This window comes from Motacilla alba, chromosome 8, assembly GCF_015832195.1.
Source record: "Motacilla alba alba isolate MOTALB_02 chromosome 8, Motacilla_alba_V1.0_pri, whole genome shotgun sequence".
NCBI lineage: Eukaryota > Metazoa > Chordata > Aves > Passeriformes > Motacillidae > Motacilla > Motacilla alba.
In genome coordinates this window covers 18,621,459-18,648,109 of record NC_052023.1, presented here as the reverse complement: position 1 = coordinate 18,648,109, position 26,651 = coordinate 18,621,459, and the positions used below count along the sequence as shown (strand labels likewise).

Genomic DNA, 26,651 nt, shown 5'->3' with positions numbered 1-26,651 from the left:
TAAGCTCGGCTGGTGCGCACAGGCAGGAGAGGTGTCCCTGCGGGGCCCGGCCACCTGGGTCCGGAGCTCTGTGCGGTTTACCGAGCACTCTGCTGAGGGCTAGGTGGCTTTAAAGGTTGTCTGGAGTATCCCGGCTGATGCCTCTGGGCCCAGCCGCTCCTTGCGGTGAGTGGAACGCCGCTCCGCCGAGTTCCCTCAGCGTTCCCGCCCCGCTGCCTCAGGGCCGGCACCCAGCGCCGGCCGGCCGGCTCCATCCTGATAGGCTGCGCTGCTGAAAAAACATGATGTCAGCCAGAGTTTAAGTGCTATATATAGTGTGTGGAGAAGACTACAAACTTCGTGGATCTGTCTTTGACTAAGAGGTAGCACGGTTTTAAAAAAAAAATCCCAAACACCAGAACAACACACCCCCGCCGCCTTGTTTTGCAGCATACTGACATCCGAAGTGCTGACACCATTCAGCCCTTACCGTTCCTTTGTATTGCAGAACACCTGGGACAATTGCTCCAGGCCTCTCACGACCGAAGTCATTAACTGCTCCCCAGTGTAAAGGTCAGCCTTGCAGCTTCGGAAGGTCAGTCTATTTTTATTGCCTAGAAATACGTTTTTAAAAAGGTGCTGCTCAATTTACAGTCACTGTGGTATACTGAGTTTGTTTTTTTCTTCTTCTCGAAGGTGGTATATTTTGTGGAATTGGAAGGAGTCTGCAAAACAATTTAAGCTTAACTATTTACTTCCAGCCATCCCATGCATATCCTTATAAATGTATTTTACTGCAGGGTGTTTATCCAATTACAGTGCATTTAGGGAAAGTCCAAATGTCTTGATATTCATGAAAACACTTCCACTCATTTCAAACTGAAGTTTTTTTCTAATTTGGTAGCTTTTCTCCTTTATTTTCTCTTTCACTTGCTCCTCCTGAAAACGTCAAGAAATCTGTTTGTTCCTCATTACAGTTAATGTTTTCTGGTATTGTTGAGAAAGGTTTTCATGTTGGTGTAGGTGAATATGTCAACTTGTATGCCCTTGTTATATATTAGGTTTCCTAGACAGAATGGGGCAAAAAGGAAAAGCACCCCTGTGAGTGCTGTTCCCTTAAGATTCACCTCATCAAGGCTCGTTCAGATATTCAGATGTGATACTTACAATCTGAGTTATTTCACATGGCTATTTCCTGCCCAGTAGAATTCTCCCATTGTCCTTGTCTTTTCCAGCCCCCTTATTCTTTAGTCAGCTTGCTGGCCTGGGTTCCTATACAGGACAGACTTGCACCTCGCAGATCCCTGGCTCTCCTGGCATGCTGGCTGTTTCCTCTGAATTGGATGTGTCCCAGAGGAGAGGATGATACAACATAGGAATGGGAAATACAGGAAGCTTCAACAGTTATGGAAGTCATAGGAACAAAACCAGCTGAGGTAACTGAAAGAGATGTGGACCATCTTTTTTCTAGGGTCCTCTGCAAGCTTCGGTAGCTTGAAGTGACTGCAGTTGGTCTGCCACAGAGCCTTGCACAAGTGTCTTTCCCAGGCTTGCTGTTGTCCTGTCACATACTGAAAATGGGCTGGGATTTAAATTTTCATGAGCTGCTTACATAGAGAGGAGCTCTAAAAGAGGGACAGCAAATAATGCCTATGTAGCCATGGCCTTTGCATAGTTATCCTAAAGTGCATGTTGAATACTTTGTGCAAAGCAAGATAGGAACCAGAAGGCATTATTGAAGACAATTTCTCTCCTGTTACTAAGTTTTAAAATGTGGCTCTTCTGATTTCCTTATTCACTCTACCCTTAGTAGGTTTGCTCTGGCCCATTTCCTCTATATTATGCATTAAGACAGATTTTGAAATGGAACCAGGTTTATGAAAAAGAATTTTTTTAGTGTCTTGGACATAAAATCATTATGAAACCAAGACTGAGCCAGTTATTTTGACATCATTTGTGACTGTAGCTAAACCAGATGTCAACAGTGTAAATAAAGGATTTGATTTGCTACACAGCAAAAAATTTTCCGAGGTACTGTGAAATCACTTAATAATTGGTATAATTTATATATTTATAATCACTTAGTATAATTTCATTGGCTTTTGATTCAATATTAAAAAAATACTCTTTCAAAGATAATGAATGTTGTGGATCTCTTGATGAAGTGTAATCAGGAACAGAGCAGACTGCTCTAATCCTTTCTCCATCGCCATCATCTCTTACGCTGGCCCATCCCTTACAGACTTTGGGTCTGTGTTCATTTAGCACATGTAAATTGAGCAGTTTTTCTCTCTATGGAAGCCAGCAAAACATGAATGCACAAGTGCTACCTTTGAGCATTGCATTTTGTCTAGAACACAGTCAACACCAACTGAGCATTTGCTACACTGGCATCTAAGGGGTGATTTTCACAGTACCATTTTATCTTGTTTGCAGTTTCTCTGTGTGTGATTATGATATACCCCAGCAGGAAATGATCAATAGTTCCTTCAAAATAAGAGTTCGTACTGGATCAATATTAATCATCAGGAAATAATTTTGCAGCGGTTTCAAATCTACTCATACTGGAATTCTTCAGTCCTTTTACATATACCTTCCTAGTGGTCCCCTTTTCTTTCCTCTTGTTTTGCAACACAGTGTTACAGATCACGTATCTTAGTAGTGGTGTCAATACACTTTGGGGAGCTTTTCACTAGGTGTCACATCTCACTAATATCATAGTGCTTATGCCTGTTTTAAAGGCTAAAAAGTACTCTAAGTACTTTCAAAGGGTAAAAACACAGTGTGGGAACTTGGAGTACTTACATGGTGGCAGTAGTTTTTTATTTTTAGTAACAGAAAAATAGTTCCCAATAACAACAGTAAAAGCCAACTAGCACAGAGCTTAGCTGAACATCTAACTAAAATAAAATCAGATTCCTTTGGCCTGCACACAGGAAATATGAGACTTTATAAAATTTAAAGTGAGCACATTTTTTCTCAATGCTCTACACTCATGCCCTGTAAATTCATGAATTAGCACTGTGTTATTGTTCCAACAATAAGAAGCTTAAGAGGTGTTGAGTCTTCTGTCTAGCTTTTGTTTTCTAATGGGGATTTCTCAACCAGAAATACAAACTTGAAAGAAAGTTCCTTTTCTTTAAAAGTATATCTCTGCAGTTTGGTTAAACTTCAGTCTTTTCTGTTAGATCTTTGCTATGCAGTAACTGAAAATAAGTGCTTTCTTAGACAGTTACATGCTCAGCAGAAATTTGGATATTTGCTTGGACATTAGAGTCTAGTATTGAGTGAAAACATTCATGAGAACATTGATGTAATCACCTATAGCTTTTTTAAAAAAGTCCCTTCTAAATGGCTAAACAGATTGCAATAACCTGGTGGGCAGTGAATAAATGATAGGCTGGAATAAAAATGTCTGTTTAAGTCAGAAATCATATGAGATGGAGAGGCTAGGACATGAACCTATTTCGTTTGTCCTTACTGGCCTTTCATGTAAGGAAGTGTTTGACTTTTCAAAGATTAACATTTTGGGTTTGTTTTCAATTCCAGTTTGGCCATTCTTTTACTGTGTGGCCTCAAACAATCAATGCTCTAACATCCATGGAAAGTTAATTTTTAATCGAGTTTAATTTTTAATAGAAAATTGTAAAATTCATGAAAATATCTTTGAAGAGGACCATATAAAATGTCATTAAAGGTAGCTTTTCACATAAGTGTTTAAGATACATTTGACTGCTTTAGCTAACAGCATCCCATTAGTTTTATATTAATAATCTGCAAACGTGGGACTTGGCAAACAAAATGATCTGAATTATATTCTTGTACCATTTAACTGAGTTAAGTGTAAAATTGATTCACGTATACAGGGCCAATTTTTTGTTGTAGAAGGAGAACTTATCATAGCAGTGTGCTGAACCACTTCTGTCTTCCTGTGAATTGTTCAATACAATACTAGTGAGATATGCTGAGATTTAAGACTTCAGTGGATCTATTCCTAAATGAACTGTAGCAATGTCTTATCAAGCACATCTATTTCCTCCTCAAAAATAAATATTCAGAGTGTCTCTTGCACACTCCATCTCCTTTATGATGTTCCTTCCTAATATATCAAACTATACTGAGGATATCATTAATGTTTTCCTGGTCCATTAAAATAATAATACTTAAATCTTATTTAGATAGGTCTTTGAGTTCAAATGGTAACCAACTGATTTTTCTTTTCTGTTCTATATATTAGACATCTGAATTTTAAGCAAAGAAATAATTACATTAAGTTTCAGCACAGGCAGAATTCAAGCCAGGGTAATTTGAACAGGCTAACATGGGGTAAAATACTGCAGAAGGAAAAGATTTCACCAAATGTATGACTACCACAAGAATTTGTTTTAAAAGATATTAAACATGAGCAGGAAGAACAAGGAAGATGATATAAGAGTGGTTTGCACCAGAGTGCTAAAAAGCTGGAATTCAGACTGGCGAATCTTTTGCTATACAGCAGTCAGACCACAAAAACATTTACAGTTGAATCATCTCCAAATGCTGCTACCAGAAAATAAAAGTCCTTAGTGTTTGTCTCATTGATATCATCAGGTATTTTTGTCATCCACAAAATTAAGTTTAGGATTACTGATGAGAAGTAGTTTGCCCATTACTGGGGAGTAGTTCCTATGTGAACACCCAGACCTAGGAATTACTGTTCTATTTTGGGACAGACTGCTGCTGCTGTCCAGTTTTTATGAGTATCCTACCTCTGCATGAAGCACTGAGCCTCCATTTCAGCTGGAGGGAAGTGTCTCGTGCAATAGAACAGCTTTGCTACTTGGCTTCTGAGAAAGTTTGGAACCTCCTTGGAGGTACTGGCTTCCAAAGTGACCATGTACTAACCTGACTGTGCAGGAGGCAGCTTTCCATAGCCTGTCTGGACTGGGTCCCTTTACACCTTGCTTGATATTCCCCTTTGCTCATCAGTTGAGGATTGCTGATTATGGGCCTTGAAAACTGGTACAAAACAATCTTCTCTCCCTTACTCTTCTCACAGCTCACAATGTTGGATATGCCTTTTACCAGCCCTGTTGTGGTCTGACCTGTTTATTAGGTTTTGAAAGTCTGTGCAAACCTTTAGGTGAGACTTGCTAAAGCAAGAGCTAAGATCCCTGCAGCCCTTCCCATGGAGAGTAGTGAAATGATTGATGGTTCCCCCACAGGGGCTCTGGACACGTACTACCTGGAATGTTGCTACAACTGGCAGTGCTGAGCATCATCCCTCCAGCAGGACTGCTTATGCTTTAACCCAAAGCAACTGCAAGACCCACAGACATGCTGGGTCTGAGCAAAAAATGCATTTAAAGCCTGAAGGAGTCAAATTAGGAGCTGCTGAGTAAAGGTGAAGAAATGGAAATGGGTTGTCTGAGAAAGGATTTCTGAGATGAGATGAAAAAGGGTAGGAAAATTAGTTCCTAATCCAAGTGAAAGGGCAGAGGAAAAAACCTGGGGGAGGGGGAAGGAGGAATTGAGATTTGTACAAGATTTCAATTAATCTTAGCTTGACATTATGAATTCTGTAATCAGGTCTAAAGTGCCTTACACTGAAGCACTTACAGGTCAATGCCTTTGCCAGCAAGCTCTTTGCTCCCTGTAAAGCAGAACAATAAAAATGCATCATATCTTGCTGATATAATGCAATTAATAATTTAAAAAAGCATCACAGCAATGGTCAGAAAATACATAAAACTCAATAAAGTTAATCGTGCAGTACTTTAATCAGATAAAACTTGATAGCGTGCATCAGACAAAGCACTGACCGACATCACTTGAACGGGGTGAAATGATTTTACTGAAGTCCTTTTTTCAATTTAGGTGTGTTGGGCATTGCATAAGTGGAGACTCTCAGAAAAGTGACAGGTTGTGTGTCATTCTCTCCTTACACTCATAGAGACCTGTCTCAAATTGATATAAGGGAACCAATCTTAATATTCAATTTCAGATAAGCAAGGAAGTACTTTTTAAAAAAAATCTATCTCAGTCATAGTGGATACATATTTTGGCAGAAAGCTATGGGGCAGGAACTTCAGCTATTGTGTCAGAATAAAGATACAAAACCAAAGCAGGTTTCTGTGCAGTCAACCGGCAAATCTTATTGGACTGATTGGCTACTGCCACCAGGTGGCTTGTTACAGTCATTGACTGAAAGCTGTAAAATGCCTTTTACCTCCAGGGAAACAAGTATTTTTATATAAATACGGTTCCAAGTCTAAATTTTATGTGTGACATAAAAAAAATTCCAAAATGAATGTGATTAGTAAAGAACAAAAAATGCATGCAGTAGAAGGAAATTTCTGAACATAAGGGGAATACTTTAATCTAATTTGTAAATTAACAGTAAGTTGGTAAACCGGGTAAGTATGAAACAGTGCCAAAACTCAAGGGAAACTGAATTATTAATTATGGAGTAAAAAATCTCATCCTACATTGTTACTTTATTGTAATTTATTTCCTTTTAGATGGTCAGGATTGTTTCAATGATTCAACATTCTCCTCTCTTTGGGAGGAAAAAACCCCACCATGTAAAAATTGATTTGGAAGGAAGGATTCTTCATATCTAAGATAACAATATTGTTATTAATTCTCTAATAAATCTTTAACTAAGACAATTATGCTGAAAAGCTTAAAAAATGCTGAAAGCTTGAAAAATCTTGAAATGCATGGTTTCGTATGTGTAGTTTACTCAAGAGAGAGGTGAGTAAATATTGGTGCCAGGACTGTTCTCTTCAGAGAAAGCTTAGTATCTAGCATGTATTCAGCCAAATCCAATGCACTTTGTCAAACACATTTCAGTATCTCCAAATAGGTAACACTACTAATGAAAAATTCTTTGATCCCGTTATCCATCTGGTTAAAACAGTCTGGTAGGGATGCAGCTTTTTTTCACATCACTCGATTTGAGCTCCAGTGATGTTTTATGATGATAACTTGCCAGTAACATAGAGCTCAGTGCACCATATGAAACTTGAGCAAGGTCTGACCTAAAATGCCAGAGTTTTGCTGAATAATTAGCTTAATAGCTAAGAGGAAAGTTGATTAGAAGGAATTATATAGTAGCATGGGTTGTCTTCAATGGTTTTTTGTTTTCCATATAGCTTTGGGCTTAAAAAATAGAATAGCTATCAGTATAAACCTTGGACTGCACAATAGTTAATTTCCAAAATTATATATATTTACTTAAGTGCTTTCTCGGTTCTTAAGCAAGAGAAATTCCCCTTTATATACTTGCAATGAAGTCTCGTCTATGAAATTCCTGTTGCTTTCAAAATTATAAGCTTTCACTTACTTCCTTAAGTGCCTATAATAAACCATGCAAAAAACCTCATCAGCTTCTTTTCATGTTAGATCTTGTTTCATTTGTTTGCCACTTGACGTCCACATCCTCTGACACAGGTCAATAGTAGGTTACACAGCTTTATCTCTTCAGGCTTGCAGGAAGATTCAAACCCACCCCCAGCCCTCTATGTCTCTATCTCATTTGGTTAAGGTAGAAGATCTGCTTTGAAATAAATACAGAATTGTTATGAACACACTAACAACACTTGCAGTACACTTCACAAAAAAGATGCAGCTGTGGACTTTTTATAGTTCATATACCCTAATGCATGCTGTTTACTTTATACTGGATATGACACTTAACAAATTAGCAAGCAGTACCCTTTCATAGAAACATTTTCATTAAGGCTGCAGAACTACTGTTTTTCCTCTTTTTTTAAGGAGACTGGTGTGTTTGAAAAGAGCCCTTCCAGACAGATTGATGACTGCCTGGGCAGTAGTATGGGGACTTGTACCCAGTAGTTACAGAGTTGGTTTTTCTTCTCCCTGGTTCTCTTGGTGTTATCTTGGTTTTCTTTCTTTGCAGCTCTTTAGCAATAGCTAACATCTTTTGAAATAAGAGAAGCTATACAATGATAAGCAAAACAGTATTCCCTCCCTTACCCTCTTTACTTTTCCCAGAAAAATGGCTTTTTCTTCCTTAACTCTGATTACCATTTCCAACAGAATCATAGCTTGCATTTTCATTCCTCCTCGTGAGTCTTAATGAGGAAATTTCTTCCATATATACTTATATATATTATTATGTTTCAGACATATATAACCCATTCTGTCAATGAGCCAAGACCTTAAAATAATATCTTAAAATATTTGTATATTAATTCCACTATACTCTGTGAAAGTTATGAACCTAAATATTGTCAAGAATATTGCTCCCTCTAGTCACCAGTTTTCTTACTGTAAATATGTTTATATTATCATTTGTCTTACTAATAATGTATCTGTATTACTTAAAAACACACAGGTGCATAATAAAGCATGTATGTACTTTAGGCCTGTAATTTTATCAAACTCTTTCATATATGGGAACTTTATGAATGTAGTTGTAGACAGAATTATTTTTTTTCCTCCAGCAAGGGGGAAATAGCTATATTTCACTTTCACTTCAAGCTGTTGCTTATGCATTATATTTCTTCAGTTATTGAACACTGAGTGAGATCTCAGCTTCCCAGTAACTCCCATGAGCAAGATAATACAAGTAACAGTCAAATAATTTTTCTGATTAGGCAAAGTAATCCCTTACTGTTTTTCATGTTAAAGATATTTTTTAGTATGTTACTACACGGTACCTCTAAAGGTTAATCCTGCTTTTATAGAAACTGAGAAAAGAGTGAACACTAACAGAGAATATCCTAGTCTGTCACATTTTAGTACATAGTTATTATTTTTTAGAAAATATTACCAAATTAATAGTACTAAGATCTCTAGAACTGCTCAGAACTACTAGTAAGCAACTGAATTGCTATAGCTCTCCAGTAAAGGTGTTTTTTAACACAAACACAATATTTCTGTGCTGTGGGAGGGCAAAATTCCTGTTGGATTTCTAAGTAATTGTCTTTTTGCGCCACTTTGTGAGCAATTGAGAACTTAGATTTAAACAATACACAAGTCAGAGAAGCCTGTGTAAGCAATTGCAGTTTCTGCCAGCAAAGCCCCAGTTACAGCCAGTATTTATTTGCTTTCTTGATAAGAAAGGCCTGATTTTGCAAGCCGGTATATGCGACCACCATTGGGCCCACGAATAGCACCGCTAAGGAGCTCGGTAAGCTTTGACAAGGCCAATCGCTCAGTAAAACTCTGGCTGTTAACCCAGGACGGCCATCCAGACCTCCGCCGTTGGGAGGCTGAAAAGAAATTAGATGCCCTGTCACCTTCCAGGTATAGGGGTATCACCCCACACCCCCGGTTGTGGGGGTTTCCGGCGGGCAGCACCTGGGGCGGGCACACGGAGCGTTCGCAGCTCCCCGGGCGCGGCCCGGCCCGGCCCTGCCCTGCCCTGCCCCGCCCCGCCCCGCCCCGCCCCGCCCCGCCCGGCCCGGCCCGGCCCTCTGCGCCCCGCGGGCACGGCGTGCGGCCGCCCCCGCAGCCAGAAAAGCGCTGCGGTCGCGGCGGAGGCTGCAGCAGATGAGAGGGTTGCCTGGCTCGGCTGCGCTTTTCCCCTAGCTCTTTCCCGTTGCAGCGGTGCTGGAGAGGAGGGTGAGGCTCCCTGGGGCAAGGGCGTGCGGGGCTGAGGAGCTGCTGTAGCCTTTGTAGTCGTGCTTTGGTTAAAACTGATGCCAGTGAGTGCTCAAAGTGGGTACCCCAAGCTTTCTGGAATGTGTATTTGCTTAATAGAATATCTGAAGCAAAGTAAAATCCGGCGGCGTTTTTAGGGCACCGTGTAGATGCTGCCTTTCATGCAAGATTTCTGAATTGCTTTAGAGAAAACTCTTAAACCTGTAAGCCTTAATGAGTCAAGGTAAGCTATGATTTATTTTATCTGGAAGCCATGCCACCCACATTTCTCTGGTATCTTTTTTGCTTATTGTTATGAGAATATTAGTTTCTTATTTTGTTTCTTTGTTAACGTGTACAGGAGATGGCTCTATGATAACTGTGACAGTAAATGTGCTCATGCTATAGTTGAAGTTACTTGTTGGGATAATAAACCGCGTCTTTTTAGGTCAGTCTCCAACTCTGGCTCTTCATAGAGATAAAAGTTTGCAAGGTTGGGGCCATGAAGATTCTATGCAGAGCAGCTGCCCAAGTAAAATCATTAAAGCAAACAAATGAACAGGGCAAAATCCTTGCCTCCTGTTCATTCTTAGTGAGATATATGGAAAAAAGAGAAAGTTACCACATTTTAAAAAATCATTCTTCTTCTTCTGGAAGAAAGCATCTCTTTGATATAGAGTAAATGTATAATAAGCTTTAAAATCATGCTGCAAATTTATGTCAACTAATACTTGGAGGAAGAAGGTATCAAAAGTTGGTTGTAGGTTCCCCCTGCCTGCCTGCCCTTAACTGCACCAAAAGATAATTAAGTAATTACTTAGTATGAAACTCTTTGAGGTCTGGGGAAGTGTCTGAAAAAGCAAAGGAAGCTGCATGGTCAGTGTTTCATTACAGCTTCATGCATTTCAGCTGAAGTGTGGGGAAGCTGTATAAAATATGTGCCTGAAGTAAAGATGCTTTTATAAACCTTACTTTTTTTTGTGTGTGTACTGTTTCTTTTTTCAGACAAGCTTCCTGGATACAGTAAAGGTTAATACAGTTAGATGCAAACCAAATAGAAGATATTACAAAGTCATATAAATTGTTTTACTACAAGTAGAGAGCCAATAGCAGTTTTACTCAGGCTTCGTCACTGTAACAGAAGGACTGGCTGTACAGTAAGTACCTACACTCAAACTGGTCCAAAAAAGAATGTTGAAGCACACATGGTGTTGAAATTCTCTTTCCTAGAAAGAACACAATGCTGAGGTGTGTTTATATTTTAAAAGTAATGAATTACTATGGATATGTTTTCTGTCCTTGCTCAGTCCAGCTGTCATGATATGACCACCTTTAACTAAGCAGAAGACCTTAGTTCACCCCAAGCTCTTCTTATGGATTGAGAGGGAGGGTGACTCTTGGACAGCAACACTGTCTTCTTTCCCTTTGTAGGGGCTTATTTCTAAGGGAATGTGTCATAAACCCCTTATATTAATATAGCTTCAGGTGGTTCTTTCCTTTTTTGTTTGCCCTCTTGTCTGATAGTGCTCAGGAGAAATTTCTGTCAATGATAGTTTTGTACCTTTGAGCTGGCAGTGGGTTTGCCTTGACTGTTGTCTCATCTCTTCTTCCTCTCTGAAGTTAGTTTTAGATTTCACACTAGGCAGCTAATGAAGTTAAACAGCTGAAAGAAGATAAGTTCTATGAAGAGATCCTGAGTTGGAGTGTGAGCATTGTGCTCATGAGCTATTAGGCTGCCAGGGCTACCTGCAGGTACTGTAGGAGTTGTTTTCAGCGCAGGAAGAAGTAACTTACCGCTCTCCGTTTATCCAAATCTTTTTCAGATTTTGGGTTGGTTTTTTTTTTGGTTTTTTTTTTCTTTTAATTCTATTAATCTCTACTTAATCTTTTTCTTCTGTCAGCATTTGAGTTAGTTGAATCTGATAAGAATATTTCTTGTTTCCTTTACATCCCTACCACATCCTCTGCTGCTTAAAGCAGAATACTACCCTTTTTATTGTCTCTGTGATATGCAGCCTTATCTCTTCTTGTTTTGAAATTTTCTCTGGTACATATAATTGTACTGAACCTTAGCCTTTAGCTTTCTACAGGCGTCTTTAACTTATGTATAAAAAATCAATTAGATGTAAACTTTTTACAGTTTGGACAAGTGTTTGAACTAGAAGGAAATACTTGAACTAGAAGTTAAAGATACAATCATAATGTTATCTTGGATATTTGGGAGGAGTTGAGTGTTGAGACTAGAATTTTTTAGTTCTTGTAACCTAACTGTTCAACACACTCTTACCTCTGATTTTCTTCTATTTAGTGGTGTAAAGTTTCTGAGGAGCCTGTATGTTGAAGTACAAATATACTTTGCCTTGGAAATTGTGGATTTCCATGTATGAGAACTTTGTCATAGTTCATGTTGATGACTCGTGTTGTGTAAGATAATGATGTGCCTTGTCTTCATTTGGCTGCTTTTTAGGTATCAAGAGTTCAGTCTGAAATGGCTCTGTGTGTTTCTTATCTTCATGTCCATCCATGCTGTCAGGGAACTTCATAACCTGATACATCTTATCACTTGCTGCAAAATGGGCATGGCTCTTCCAGAAGGCAGACCAACTTGCCTGGTCTATGTTCCACCAGAGCTGATAACTCACTTCTTGTGCCTAAGGACTGAAAGAAAGTTTATCTCTGTTCTCCTGGCCTTTTGGATGTGGAAACACTTTTGTTGGCTAAGGTGTTCTGTAAACCACAGTACAGCTGTAAGCCCTGCATGCTACTGGAGCAGCAAAACAATTGCTACAGCTTTTATGAAAACAGTATTGTGGTGGTGGAAAACATTGTATGATGAAAGCTGAAGTTAGGGATTCATATAACTGTTTAGGATCTGGGGTCCTACTATCCCTTTTCTTTCATGCATGCTGTTTCCTTGACAGGAGTGTGACAAGCTAAATCCATTGTTTGACTAATTGTCTAGAGGTCCAATATCCAAAAGGAAGAGTTCAAATGAGAAGTCTTGTGCTTGTCTGCAACAAACATACCTATTTCTTTGTCTAAATCTTCAGACCAAGTTCTAACACTTGCATGTATAAAATTTATTTCTGGCATTTGGAAACTTTAGTTTCCCTGGAGAAAGAACTTGTTACTGGGGAATTATTTGTCATATGTGAGGAAATAGACACGGGTTGTGGAAACAAAAGGCAGTCTGTAATGATGCAAAATTTGAAGCTGTGATTAATAAAAACTACCTTGATACTAGCTGTACTGTTCTTCAGTACTGTCAATCTTTATATATCTGTGAAGCATGTTTTAAGACCTGTCTGTCCTGGGCAGGTGTTTAGGGAGCTTGATTTTTTTTTGGGAGAGAGAGAACAGGAGAAGGATTGGCAAAAGACTATTATAAAAGGAAAGTGCTGTCAAAATGCATGGAGGGAAATAATACTTCCAGTAGATGGTCCGTTGACAACTTGTAGATGGCCTGAAATATGATATCTGAGCATTCTAACAATGTCTGGCAGTTACCAGAAGCAGAAGTTATTCAGAAGCTGGGAGTGGTGTCTTTTCATGAATGCTTTTTTTGAACATGGTTTTGTATTCTACCATTCAACTGATTTCTAAAGAGGAGTAGTGACCTATAATGTAAATATTTATTGTGTTAAATTGCCTGTAAATTTTATTTTATACAGATGGAACTGCCTGGTTTTGCTGTTGCTGTTTGGATGTCTGTTTGCCTCTGTTATGCATCTGTGGCTGGCTATCCAAATGGAAGAGTAAGAGAAGCCTGTACTAGCATGGTACCCTGTCATGGTAGCTCTCCTCAGCTGTCACCTGAGCACACCATTACAGTGAACGGGACTGAATTTAAACCAGGAGACAACATAGAAGGTATTGTGTCAGTTGCAGCTGAATAGTTTAATTTATTGTTACTTTGTATTATAGTATGTCTTTCCTCAGTTTTCTATACTGGATTTATCTAAGCAGTTGAATCTTGTTTAAGTAATCCATTAACCATCATTCAGTACTTGTAAAATGAGCATCTGGTAGTCATTGTTGAAATACTTCCTTCTTCTGGAGTAGAGTTAAACTTCCTGATTCTTCTTCTTTCTTTAGTTCATCTGTCTGGACCAGATTTTGAAGGATTTTTCATACAAGCCCGGGATGCAGAACACCTGGATAGCCCTGCAGTTGGTTCTTTTGTGTTAGCTGACCGGAGACGGTCTCAGCTGCTGACATGTGGTCGTACCAAGGTAGAGTCCAGTGCCTTACAATTATTCAGTGGGCACTGAGGGGCTTGTTCTGTCTCTTCATCCTCTTGTTGTCAAAAAGCTGAGCATTTCCTTATGAATAAACCCTCACTACTTCTGTATAAATGCTGCAGGGACCCCTAGCTCATTGCTGGAGTCTTCTGGATTGAAAGTCATTCCCTTTAGTCTTGAAGTTTGTTAGTATGAGTAAGTTGCTGTGCTACACCTCACCTGAGCTGATCGTGACTGGGGAAAAGCCAGTTGCACTGGGGTAGTGCAGTGTAACAGTGCAGTGCCTCTGTAGGATTTAGTTGCAGCCTCTGCTGTGTTAAGTAACAAAATATGCATCCACTGTGTAACTTGTGATATATGTGTGTTTTCAGAATTCAGCTGTCAGTCACACAAGTAAAGCAAAAAAGCAAGACATAAAAGTTTATTGGATTGCTCCTGAAGATGCTCCAAACCGTGTACAATTTCTGTAAGTAAACCTAGTACAGATTCTAATTTATTGAAATGCAGACAAGGTAAACCTGTACCATTGTCTGTGTCAAATATTGTCCAGCAACTGAAAAGCCTTTGGGTCCAATGACCTGAAAAGTCAACACCCCTCACTTGCTTCAGAGTCTGTGTTAATGCAGACACTTTTTTAGGAAGAGCTTGAAGGTGATTTTTTTTCTTTCCTTTTTTTCCTCCCAGGGAGAGTATAAGGGGATTTGGAGATTGGTTTCTTTAGTCTTTCTAGCTACCTTCTCACTTCTCATACCCGCAGTGTACACTGTTAAGAATCTTTCTCTTTGCTGTACCTAACTGAATGATATGTATGCCCTCCTGTTACACTACTAGCTTTTTCTGAACTGCAGGATAAAAGCAAAGCAACTCTTCTCTGAAGTTCTAATCTATGCCATAGGCATGAATATTTCTTATATTCACTGCAGCGTGTGGTATTATGTTTTAAAATTCTTTTTCTAAGATTCAAGATACTTTCCTACTTCAACCCCTAAAATGGTAGAAGCCTCCATAGTGATGAGGGTTTTACAAATAATTTCTGTGAACTATAGATTATTTTCCTTTTTAAAGTAGCAGCCAGCTATAAATATATACAATAATGACTCCGTGTGTGTTGTGTTTTTTAAGAGCCACCGTTGTGAAGAAATACAGGATTTTCTGGGTAAAAATTCCGGGTCCCATTGTTTCTCAGCCTGATGTGGTGTCCCCAACACCATCTTTGCATGCAACATCAGAGGCTATGTCAACTTCACACTCAGTTTCCTACATATCAAAGCCAGTAAGTAATGACAAAGCTACATCAGGCTATCTTTAATGCTTGTGATCAATGGAATTTAATGAGATGACATTGATACAGCCTATTAACAGAAAAGGAGAGATGATGGATGAGTAACTTTGATATCTGAGGCTTAGAACATGACAGCTACCTTTAGGTGAGTTGCCTGAACTTTGCAGGGTCAAATGTTCTCATGCTGCACTCAGGTGAGAAGATAACCAGAATGTTTACAAATTAACAATCAGAAAATATTATGCATACTTCTCATGAGAGATGGGAAAAGACTTATTCTGGTCTTGACTAATAACTTCCTATTTAGCTGCTGCAGGCTCAGAAGCTTTCCTTTCTGAGTTCATCTCTGTTGCTGACTTTTGTTACTGAGTCTTAAATGGATCAAGCAAGCATTGCTGTTTGATCCAGGATAACTGTGGCTTATAATCAATGTGTTTTCTCAATTTGTATCAGTGGAGTTTCTACTTTAAAAAGCAAGCATAAAGTTGTAGTACCATTATCTTTTTTCTCATCTTACAGCTGATGCTACCTCTCTAAATATTAGACCAGACAAATTTTTTTTTCCCTGAAGTTCTTGCTGACTTTTTAAAGTTGTTATATTGTAATGTCTTTAAAGTGAAAATTCAACTCAAATTTATCTTGGAATTCACCATCATTTTACTTAGTAGTCCTAGGGCAATTGTAGACTTGGATTAAGAGATTGGTGCGTAGACACAGATGATGTTGTTCCTTGTATGCTTTTTTTCTACCATGGGTAAAGAGGAGGAAGAGAATGGAAAGTCTCATTGCTCACAATTTGTTTGTTTGCTTAATTGTTTAGTTTAGTGCATCTGGTTGTGGAATTGTGAAGTTCTGCATTAGGAACCCTACAAACTGTGATCCTGGGAGTGCTTCATGTTTCTTTCTATCCTTCCAACAAGAGGAGAGCTCAGTTTTTATTGAAATGAGTGGTCCAAGTGAAGGATATTTAGCATTTGCATTTTCCCAGGACCAGTGGATGGTGAGTGTTTTATTTTCCATGGTTGCTTTTGTGATGTTAGTAAAGTTTGAATGGAAATGCATATGGAAAATAGAAATACTGTCAGATGTCACACAAAGTGTGACTCTCCCATAGTGCTAAAACACAGGTTGTTTCTTATAGGTGACTATTCACTTTTAGCTCAGGACTGAATAACTGCAGTAGAATTTCCCTACGGATATCTCTTATGGCAGAATTAAGCCTGTCTGACTGAGATTCCTGGTTAAATCAATCTCTACCTATCTAAAAAATCTTACCTCTCTGAAACTGAGTAGTTCAGAAAACCATTTGCATTTGATCCTTGAATGTTACTCCTATACAACCAGTCTTAAAAATGTTGAAAGATACTTCTTTCTGATGTATTTTAAAGTGAAGGGATGATGCTGTTGACAAATACATAATACATAAACTGCTTGTTGCACAAAGGAGATGCTGTTTACATTTATCTCCCTAGTGCAGGAATACTTGGTTCTCAACAACACTTTTTCTACAGCTGTGCAGGAAAAAATCTTGTAACTGAAGTGGATTTTTAAATAGCTCCAACATCCATCTCTGTCTTGTCTAGTCAATTTGATACATTTTAAATAATTAAAGAAACTTCTGGTAATATGGTTGTTATTTTGGTAGGGGAGTGTGAATCATAATGCATGTTTCTATGTGTCATCTCTTTGACCTAATGTGGTTCCTCAGCAATAATACTAATGTGCTTGAAAAATGGGGAATAACAGCTTGATAACTAAAAAAACCTCTCAGGTTTTGTGGCCTATATTAAATCAAAGATCTTTTGGAGACTGCTAGGAATGTTTTTTATTGGGCTATAGACATTTTTCTTTTCAATTCTGCAGGGTGGTGATGATGCTTATCTGTGTGTTAATGTGGATCACCGCGTTCATGTGAGCACTGCCCATCTGAAGGAGCGAAGTTATCCTCTCTTGGATTCAGAGGTATGTTTTAAAACAGCTCAGACACTTTCACAGATGTGGCTTTGAAGTAAGGTATGCTGCTGCTCTGTGCTTTGTTTTGCACAGCAGGTGTAAATACTGAGGTGGATCCATAATTCTCTAAGGTAAGATTGGTTGGGCTCTTTCTTCCTAGTAAGTGTTAACTTTGGATGTCTAAATTTAATTTGTAAGGAGAGTCACATGATGGAAGCTTAGTCTTTTTAGAAACTTTGTCCTTATTATTAGCCTATCCCTTAGCTAGAACTGTAGCTGCAACTGGTATTTCCTGGCCTAAACACTGATATGGGCTGTAAAAATTAGTGATAAGTTCAAACCCTAAGGTGCTGTGTTGACTTACTGACATACCTCTTGCATGCCAATTTAGAAGGGATCCCCCATCCCTGGGTAATTTACATTTTTTCTTTATGTATCAGTGACATGCTTGTCTTTTGCAGGGTTACTTTTAAGCCAATTACTCAGCCAATCTGAAAACACTGGGTATTAAGTATCTCCTGTTTTACAGAATGCCCTTGAAGATGTGTCGTGGAGGCTTGCGGATGGTGTTCTTCAGTGTTCTTTCAGAAGGAGGATTCATCTCCCTGCTTATAAAGGGAGATTTAATCTGGATACCAGTTACTACATCTTTTTGGCAGATGGGGAAGCTAGTGAAGGTAAACTTGACTTACATATGGTTGCTTTTCTTCTAACAGCTCCAAAAGATTTAGTAACCCTTCTGTAAGATATTGCTTAGATGAGAATTGGTGTCTGAACTAAAGTTTCCAAGCTTGAGGCCTTTAATTCAATCACCTTTACTGCTTCTCTGGATCATGTGTTTGCTTGTGGAAGCTATTGCAAATTTACTCATATATGTGTTGTATTTCCTGTAGCTGGGTGAGCTGCATTTTGTGCATTAAGGGTGCAGGATAGCTTAGGTGATATTAGGTTCTTACCATATTGTGTGTTTGCTTGTATAATTATGTGCAGTGGTCACAACAGGGCTTGAACTCATGAATGAGGAATGGGCACACTTACAAGTGCAGTAGCTTTCATTAGCAAGAAATAAATCCCTTTGTCACTGCTCAGGTGGACTCATATACAAACATCGTCGTCAGCCCCTGGTCACCAATGGACTGTACAACGTCACAGGCCTTCCTCAGGATATCGGAGGTTCCCGGGCCCCACGGCTTATCAAGGCTCATGGTAAGCTGCAGCTTCTAGTTTTGTCTCCCAGTTCTAGAGATGCTGAGACTGGAGGGTTGTATTGCAGGATTATTTCCTCTTGTCTTTCTGGCATTTGCATTGTATATTCTGTTGGCTTGCAAGATCTGATACTCTGGTGGCAGAGCGAAGTTCCTGATGTTTTGTTTCAAGAACAGTGTCGGAAGATTCTTTTTGCCCAGGAAAATGAGCCCACCCTTGCCTCTTCCTGTAAATTTAAAACTGGGACTTGTTTATCTCTTTCTCTCTATTTCAAGTTGTTGTAGTTGCATTTTTGGTTTAGTTCTATTTGAAATGAGAAACCACTCAACTGGCAGTCTGGAGCCATTGATGGGAATTTTTTTCTCCCACACTACTGGGCTGCAGTACAGGTCCATGATTGAACTGCCACTCATCCTTTGTCACACAGATTGTTGCATTGTCATCTTTCATCCTCTGATGTCCAAGTTGGTGATAGAATGATTTCTCTCACCAGTGTGTACAAAGTGTATTAGCATGTGTGAAATGTGCAGTAGCCAGAGCTGCTCTGTTGTGTTGTGTAGGAAAAGTATGATTATCTTTTGCATGGATGTTTCTGTTCTCTAGTAAAATAAAGGCTCTAAGGCTGTAGCCTGAACCAGGTGATATGTTTTTAATTGTTGGTAAATTCTAACCATGAGCATATGGACTAAACAATTACATAGTCTTGGAAGTTGTATTCATGTGCACTTAAGTTACCTATCATTTATCTTGTTGGGTTGGTTTTTTTTCTATTTTCAGGAGCGCTAATGTTTGTTGCTTGGATTAGCACAGTTAGTATTGGTGTTATCGTTGCACGATTCTTCAAACCTGTCTGGTCTCACTCATTCCTATTTGGAAAGGAGTTGTGGTTTCAGGTGGGCAAAATCTCCACATATCTCCAGCTGTATTTTCTAGCATTATTGCAAGCAGAATTACAAACCTGCTAGATCCAAGAAATAGACTAAACATGGAATGATTTACGTCTTTCTTTAATCTGATAAAGTGGAACAAATAAAAGTTAGAAGTTCACCTACTTTACTCGTAAATGTAAAGCCTAAAGTGGTGATTAAGGTTATCTTTTAACTGTAGGTCTACTTAATGTCTTTTAATGATGTATTAATTGTAGAGCTTCTAAAAGCAAACTTAACTTTTCTAGGTGCATCGAATGCTTATGTTGACCACAGTCATGCTTACAAGCATTTCTTTTGTGTTGCCTTTTGTATACCGAGGCGGTTGGAGCCAAGTAAGTGTGTACTTGTTGTCTTGGTTGTTAACTGAAAGGTAAAGGTGGGACTGAATGAATGAGGAAGTCCACTGCCAGCTATTATGACTATTTCTAACCAATTTTCTGTGAAAACTGTTCTTAAGTAGGCTGATTTCAAATTCTGGCAACCCAGAAGAGGAATTTTGTCTCCTTTAAACTACAGCTGAAGAATTTTGGTGTTTTCCTTTCTTCCTCCTTCTCCCAAATAACTTCTTTGCTCACAGTTTCTTTATGTACTATTTTGGTCTTACTGTTTCCTTAAAGGATATGATCTTGGGAGGGCAGTAAGGATGTGATGGCTGACAGAATGGTAAACCTGCTGGGAATGAGGGTTTTTGTGAACTTAGACATAACAGTGAGTGATAAGCTTAGTCTAGAGCAGTAGCTAGATAGAGGTTGTATACCTGTTGCTGTCACCTGTGTTCTGTTTGATGCAAGGTCACATCAAAAGTTGGAAAGTCTAAAGAGTACCTGAATTCAAGGTGGAAGAATATGGTCACAGGTGTGATCTAGGGAAATTGAATAAAACATTCTTGGGTGAAAGAGAATACTAGTGCTGGGATGAGTTAGAAAATAGGCCTATCCTGGAGACACAGGATTGAGGCTGGAGAGCTTGGACTATGGTTTCTACAGTCATGTCAGTCTGCCCTTCAGCTGGTAGAATTTCTCAATATAGCAAAAATGTGGGACAAGCCCTGCGTGGACATACGAGTGTGTCTGCTACCAAGGCAAACAGTCTTCATCTGGCTGCAGGATAGCTTGTTGTGTCCTTTTGCCTCTGCCAGTGCCGCTCCATTTTAACTTACTAATACAAGAACAAATACAATTTGCAACTTTTTGGTGTCTTTTCTCTCTGTTTATTTAAATATGCTATTTAAGAAAAATGTCCTCTGTTTAGCAAGCAGGTTTTCATCCTTATCTTGGTTGTGCAGTGATGGCTTTGACAATCTTTCAGCCACTTATGGCAGGTTTCAGACCGTCTCGTCACGCGCCAAGGTACTACTGATTCATTAAATTACAGCCACAGGAATTAAATGTGACTCTTTCTTTAAATATGCTTTTTACAATGGAAAGTTTATACAGTTTGAAAGTAGAAGATGTTCTTTGATTTCTGACCCCTTCTCCCAGTGGTGTAATCAATAAAATGTGTTTCATTGTTTTATAGGAGGCAACTGTTTAACTGGTTTCACTGGAGTACTGGTACAACAGCTAGAATACTAGCTGGTGAGTAGAAGTAACTAACTCCCATTTGTCTTTGCCCTTTGTCTTGGCTATTGTTCATTTAAAACATGTATGTACATCCAGTCCAGGCATGTCTGAAGGTCCTTTTTTGGCCATCTTTTCTTGTGAGTTTTAAGGGGCCATTGGATACAAATTAGAGAAAAAGTGACTTTAAAACCAAAGGAATTACTGACAAATCTGAAATTCCTCTGTAATGAAAACCTGTCCTTACCTTTGTAATTTTTGTCTTGGAAGATATGAGAGCAGTGTTCTTACAGTAGCATAGTTCAATGTTATTGAATGGGAGACAGGAATTTCACTTACGGTTCCAGAAGCTGGGTTTAATTCTAATAATAGAAGGAAGCTTCCACAGCAACCTTAAGCACTAATATTGTGACTGGTGACTACCAAAAAAGCCCAAAACAACCCCCTATCCCTCCCACAAAAAACCCTCGACAACTTTCAGCTGTGTGAACTCCTTTGACATGGTTCTTCAAGCAGTTTTAGGTAATTCATGGGAAATCTATTTAAAAAGCATTGAGAGACTTTTAAAAGCACACTGGCACAACATTCTTATTGGGGTTTTTATCTTGTTTTTACTGAATAGTTGTGACTATGTTCTTGGGAATGGATCTGCCAGCACTTGACCTGCCAGACCCATGGGACACCTATGCAATGATTGGCTTTGTAGCTTGGCATGTTGGTACTGATGTTCTTCTGGAAATACACAGCTACTGTCTTGTTCGTAAAGGTACAAACCAGCAAAACTCCTGCTGTGTGCTTGCTTGCTGAGAATGAAACCAGTGTGGATGGAATTTCAGGAGGTATTCTTTGGCTTCTAACTTGGAAGTTGAAAGGGAGTAGCTCTTTAACAGTGTCTTCCACAGACAAATGAATGTGAAAGAAAACCAGTTTTTAAGACAAAAGTGTTCTAGAAAAGTGGGGTTTGTGCCATTTCAAATAGTAGCTTCTCATTTCTCAAATCACAGTTCATAGGGGGCTAAAATGTACAGACTGAAATATGTAAATATTTTCTGAGACTCCATTACTTTTTGCCATAATTTTGATCCCAGGCAGGTATGCTGAGTCCAGATTAATTAATGCAGATTTAATTGTTATTTTAATGTTGAAAAATTTCTGTTATTGCAGGAGCAAGCTTAAATGCTTGTCGTTTTGATTGACTGGGGAAGGAATATGAAATCCTGACTCCAATATGTCTAGGGAAGAGATGGGCAGTAACTTCATTAGAAATTGTTGTCTTCACTGGCTGGTGTCACAGAGAGGAGGTGACTGCACATGTGAATGACCTGGGTCTAAGGCTGAGATGAGACAGCTGCAGAACTGAAGAAGTGTGATTAATTAAGAGTCTGTGTAAGGTGGCATGTGGAGAAGGAGTAGTTATAGAAGATGAATTTAAATTTAACTGCAGTAATTACTTCCTAGAAATAGGGAAAATTAACCTGAAATGTTTGGACAATAAGTGTTCTCCTGTTGGCTAATGAAAATATTTCTTATGAAATCCAGTTATCATAAAATATAAAAGGAAAAGGTCTTAGCTCAGTGTTTTGATTATTCAGTCTAGCAAAAGATAAAATGGTTTTTTACTTCAGTGTTCAGAATTTAAGTTTTGTAGGTCTGCGCCAGTATAATTTTCATTTGTTCTGTGAGCGTGATAGTAAGAGGTCAGGAAATGTCAAATGAAACTCCCAAGTCCTTTTCAGATTTGATGCTGTGTAAGACTTAGTCACAGGATCAAGACTTCTGCAGTATAAAAATGAAACTCCCCTTCTTCTTAAGGGCAGACTTGACTTTTGTTTTTCTTCCCATGAACAGTTGAAGTGATAGAGGATGACAGAGTACAGATACTGCAGTCACTCACATCTGCAGAAGCAGAGGTGAGTCACAATTTGGTAACTAACTACTGTGAAATGGGATGATTCTTTGTTTAAACCAATAAAGAGACTGACTGTTTAATGACTTTTCTTCCCCTTTTCTTGCAGGGTCGTCTGTTTAAACAGATTGTGTTAACCATCTATGTCTGTGGAAATATAGTATTCCTTGTTGCTTTCCTGATAGCAATCAACCAAGTATGAAATAAGTATTTGAGAATTTTGTGACAAAATACTCTGCAGTTGAAAAATCTGCAAGGAATACTTTTTATTACAGCTTTTTTTCTCAACTTGTTCCTGAAGATGTAATTGAAGAACAGCACATGTATGTCATGCTCAGTGTTAGGGAGATCTGGAATTCAAATCTAGAGAGAAATCCTGCAGTCCTACAAAAGCTGTCTTCTGATGGGACTTTTTAATGGGAACCTTTGCCTGAGTAAGGAATGAAATCTCTATTTTTTTTAAAACATGCTCGATAACTTGATTGAAGCTTATAGCTGAAAAGAAGACTGAGAAGATGTGCGAAAAATGTTATTTGGGTAGTCATTTCCCTAAACCTTTTGTGAATATTATTGGGGGAACTGGCAAGCTATGACTGGTCTGGATTAATCTGTCCCCTTTGTGTTCTAGTATGTGATGTGGCGACTTCCTGCTCTTGACAGTTTTGTGCATAAAGAAACCCCCAACCAAACCTCGAAACTTAGTGAAAGATTGTCACAAATGCAGGTTGATGCATGAACTAAATAGATAAAAGTAAAATGCAAAAAGCACTATCTGCTTGAGGAGCAGTGTATTTACACAAGCACAGGAGTTTAAGAACTTCAGTCCTTTAGTAAAACCACCATTTGTCTTACTCAAAATACTGCTTTGTCTTCTAAATCATAAAGAGAAAACATGTTTACAATATAAATGCATTAAAACCTACAGTATCTTATCTAAAACTCAAACCAGGAAAAACCTAGCTCTGTTTATGGATTCCTGTTTTACTGTCTTTGGTTGCTTGAGCTTCTGAATTACCTAACTGTGTGAATAAGATGGATTTATGGCTACTGATACTTTAATGGAAGTGAAAATACTTGCTCTGGAATGTTGCAGTTGTATTTGTGCTATGATCAAAACGTAAATTGGGAGCTAGGTTGACTTCAGGAAAAGCATCTTCTGTTAAGTGAAAGTCCTTTGAGCTGGCATATCTAGAAGACAACTATAAGAATTCTATAACAAGTCTATTCTGAAAGGATACTGGAGGGCAATTTTTTAGTCGACAAAAGGTTTCTCCAAATATATGAACTAGGTACAGAGACTAAAGAGAGACTATATTGTTTCACATTTTTGGTTCATGGTTTGCCTGAGTATGGAAGGATACTCTTGAAATGGCATTTTGGAAATGAAACCTTAATATTCTTTGAAGTTGTATTTTGTGGCTCTGAACAGCTTGCTCCCACACATCTTCATTTTTCTTACTGAGAAGTATAGATTTTTATTTGTAGCAATTCAAGATAATTTTTTCAGCTAGGCATACTAAACTAGCTGGGAATTAAGATGTTGGGAGGATTGAACAGAATAGTGAGTAGTGAGGCCTGACTTGGTATAGACTTTAACAGCAACATCTCTACAAGTGTGGCCAGCTCTAAAATACTTGTAGCTGTGGATCAGGTGACCAAAGCTGTCTGGTTCTGTCTCTACCTTCCCAAGTCAATAGTGCAGCCTGTTGCATGGACAGGTAATACTCAGGAAGCTACATGTTTTTTTGTAGGCAGTGATCTTATTGGCTGCTCTGATATCTGAGTTAGCCATAAGGGCATTTATGGAGCTGGGATTAATCCCTTTGTCAGCAGCAGCTGACTGCTAGTGAGTCCAAGTTGAATCATCTCCCTTAGGAAAGTCATGTGCAGACTGGGAAAGGGGGACTACAAAGAAATGAGTCACAACCCAGGCTGAAGAACAAGGAACATGGGGCCAACTGGGTGGGTATGAGGTTTTTTAAGAGATCTCAAAAAGCCTGGGAATCTCAGGCTCATCTAGTGCTGACGTTTTGTGGAACTCTTTCATCTACTGTGAATTTATAGAAGAACAATCATTCAACCTAGGCATGATTGTTGACTTTTTAAGTTCAGGTTAATGCCAGATTCTTTCTATAATAGCTGGACTGAGGGTTGTTCCATTTACATGTGACAATGAACGTGGGTTTTAAAACATGAATGTAAATATCTCAATAAAAGTTCTTGTCCCTTTTAGTAATGCGGAAATGCTGTCAAAAGGAAAGTAGAAAAATCTTGCCTAGGAGCAAAATGTATTGTCTGGTTTTTGTAGATGTTGTTTTATAAATTACAGCTATGTAAATCCTTCCTGGAGAAACTATTATTGAAATTGAATGTTAAAATAGTTTCACTTTTTAAGGCAGTTTCTTTTCCTCAAGAAGAAAAAAAGTTTCCTTGTTCCATATCTAATACAACTTTTAAATTGGCAAAATTGTCAGTTGTTCTGGATAAATTTTTTCTTCCCACTGCTTGCAGTATTGTCTTGTTTCTTACGGGAACCCTTATGTACAATATTGTAACTTAATTGATTGAAAGACTTGCTTATTTTACATCATTTCTGTTCACACTACCACTCCTGCCCTTTTCCTGCATAACTAGTAAGAAGAGGTAACATGTCATCGTATTCCAATGTCTTCCCAAGTTTTTTTGTACTCCTTTGAAAAAAATCTGCAGAAGGGTTTGATATTGGCAGGAAAACAGATGACAGGTAGAAATTTGTGAATAGTCTCACAAGTAGTTTACTGTTTTGATTATTAGATGCAGCTTCCAAATACTCGTCATCTGCTCTTGGTTTAGCTACAAATTACGTTCTTTGCCTGTGCTTTAAACAAAAATGACTTGGTGCAAATGTAATGGAGTTCACAGCTACTTTGTTTTGCTTTAAGTAGTTTTTAGTTAGTTGATATTTCAGGCTGCAGCACGAACCAGGGGAAGATGTATTTAATTTCTTCTTCTTACACTGAGTGCTGCACTGTTTTTTCTGTTTTGTCAAAAATCCCAAGATAGGGAGATGTCCAGTTCCGTGTAATATTGTCCATGGGTGTCCTTTACCCAGGGAAGGCTGAGGAGAGCTTGCCTGCTTTGTCTTCCATCAGTTCCTAACACTACGTGGCGCCCTTGTTCCTGTAACAGCGCTTCTGCTTTGCTGGCTTGCTGGAACCTGTCTGTGAGAGGTTGACATGGAAAGGTTTTCCAAAATAGGAAGTGTTCCTAAATGAACTAATTGGAAAAAAATTTCGGAAACTCAGTCTTTAAATTCAAGCCATCTCATACAGATGGACATTCTGGAATGGGTGTTTGCTTGCTATCTGATATTAAGCTTTTGTTTGAGCGGATATGGATGGTTTTCTTTTGTCATGTGGGTACGTTCTTGTCCAGACAACAGAAGATGAACAGCAGTCGCCAAGGAAAAACTACAGTGTTCTGCATTTCTATGCAGAAGTTAATATCTCAGTGGTTTTGGTGCAGGCTGAAGTAAGAAGAGTCCAAGTGAATGGAAGGGTGGTTAACAGGATAATCTGCTAGTAGGTCTGAGAAATTCTTTGCTCACATAAATCTGATTCTGACTTAAGGGGGAAACTGTTGCACATACCTGAGTAAGTGGCACAGCCGAACTGGCACAGGACAAATTCTCCAGAACATGCTTGGAGCCACCTGTTTTAGTTCCTACCTGACCTAGTTCAACCACTGTCTAGCTTCTGCTGGTCTTCCTTGTGCTGTGCAAAAGGGACTTCACATAATGTAAACCACAAAACTGCCTCACTCTGAACCAGCTGTTTATGACAATCATCCCACACAAAGGGTACTGCACTTAGGAAGGACTGCAGCTTCAGCTTTGCTTCAGGGAGACTTTTGTCTCATGGGGCCTTAGAAATCACTTGGCTTTAATGATAAATTAGAGTTTTGCATGGCATCTCTACTGACATTTGAAAATATAATTTGCTACCTTGTATTTCTGTTCTTGTTGAT

At 38.8% G+C, this 26,651-nt stretch overlaps 1 protein-coding gene across 7 annotated transcripts; it reads left to right on the top strand.

Annotated features, from left to right (window-relative positions):
* Positions 1-249: 249 nt before the first annotated feature.
* Positions 250-25,146, top strand: FRRS1 (ferric chelate reductase 1). Of its 7 annotated transcripts, none has more exons than XM_038144539.1 (18): positions 250-362; positions 488-574; positions 10,576-10,727; positions 13,242-13,440; positions 13,666-13,802; positions 14,183-14,277; positions 14,934-15,084; positions 15,914-16,093; positions 16,957-17,055; positions 17,576-17,723; positions 18,136-18,252; positions 19,030-19,145; positions 19,427-19,513; positions 20,433-20,530; positions 20,700-20,758; positions 21,363-21,506; positions 22,589-22,650; positions 22,756-25,146. In XM_038144539.1, exons 4-18 carry the CDS (start codon positions 13,242-13,244, stop codon positions 22,846-22,848), a joined length of 1,785 nt encoding a protein of 594 aa, XP_038000467.1. In that variant the 5' UTR covers positions 250-362; positions 488-574; positions 10,576-10,727; the 3' UTR covers positions 22,849-25,146. The 7 variants fall into 7 exon arrangements, with proteins under 7 accessions (XP_038000467.1, XP_038000464.1, XP_038000470.1 ...); XM_038144536.1 differs by lacking the exon at positions 10,576-10,727 and adding an exon at positions 1,215-1,415; XM_038144537.1 differs by adding an exon at positions 1,215-1,415 and having other exon boundaries at positions 263-574.
* Positions 25,147-26,651: the final 1,505 nt, after the last annotated feature.

Coding starts and splice junctions, on each gene's coding strand:
- FRRS1 (XM_038144536.1), top strand. CDS start 1,386: ATGGAAGTCATAGGAACAAAACCAGCTGAG. Junction 17,056..17,575: donor ATCCTCTCTTGGATTCAGAG/GTATGTTTTAAA, acceptor CCTGTTTTACAG/AATGCCCTTGAAGATGTGTC. Junction 19,514..20,432: donor ACCGAGGCGGTTGGAGCCAA/GTAAGTGTGTAC, acceptor TCCTCTGTTTAG/CAAGCAGGTTTTCATCCTTA.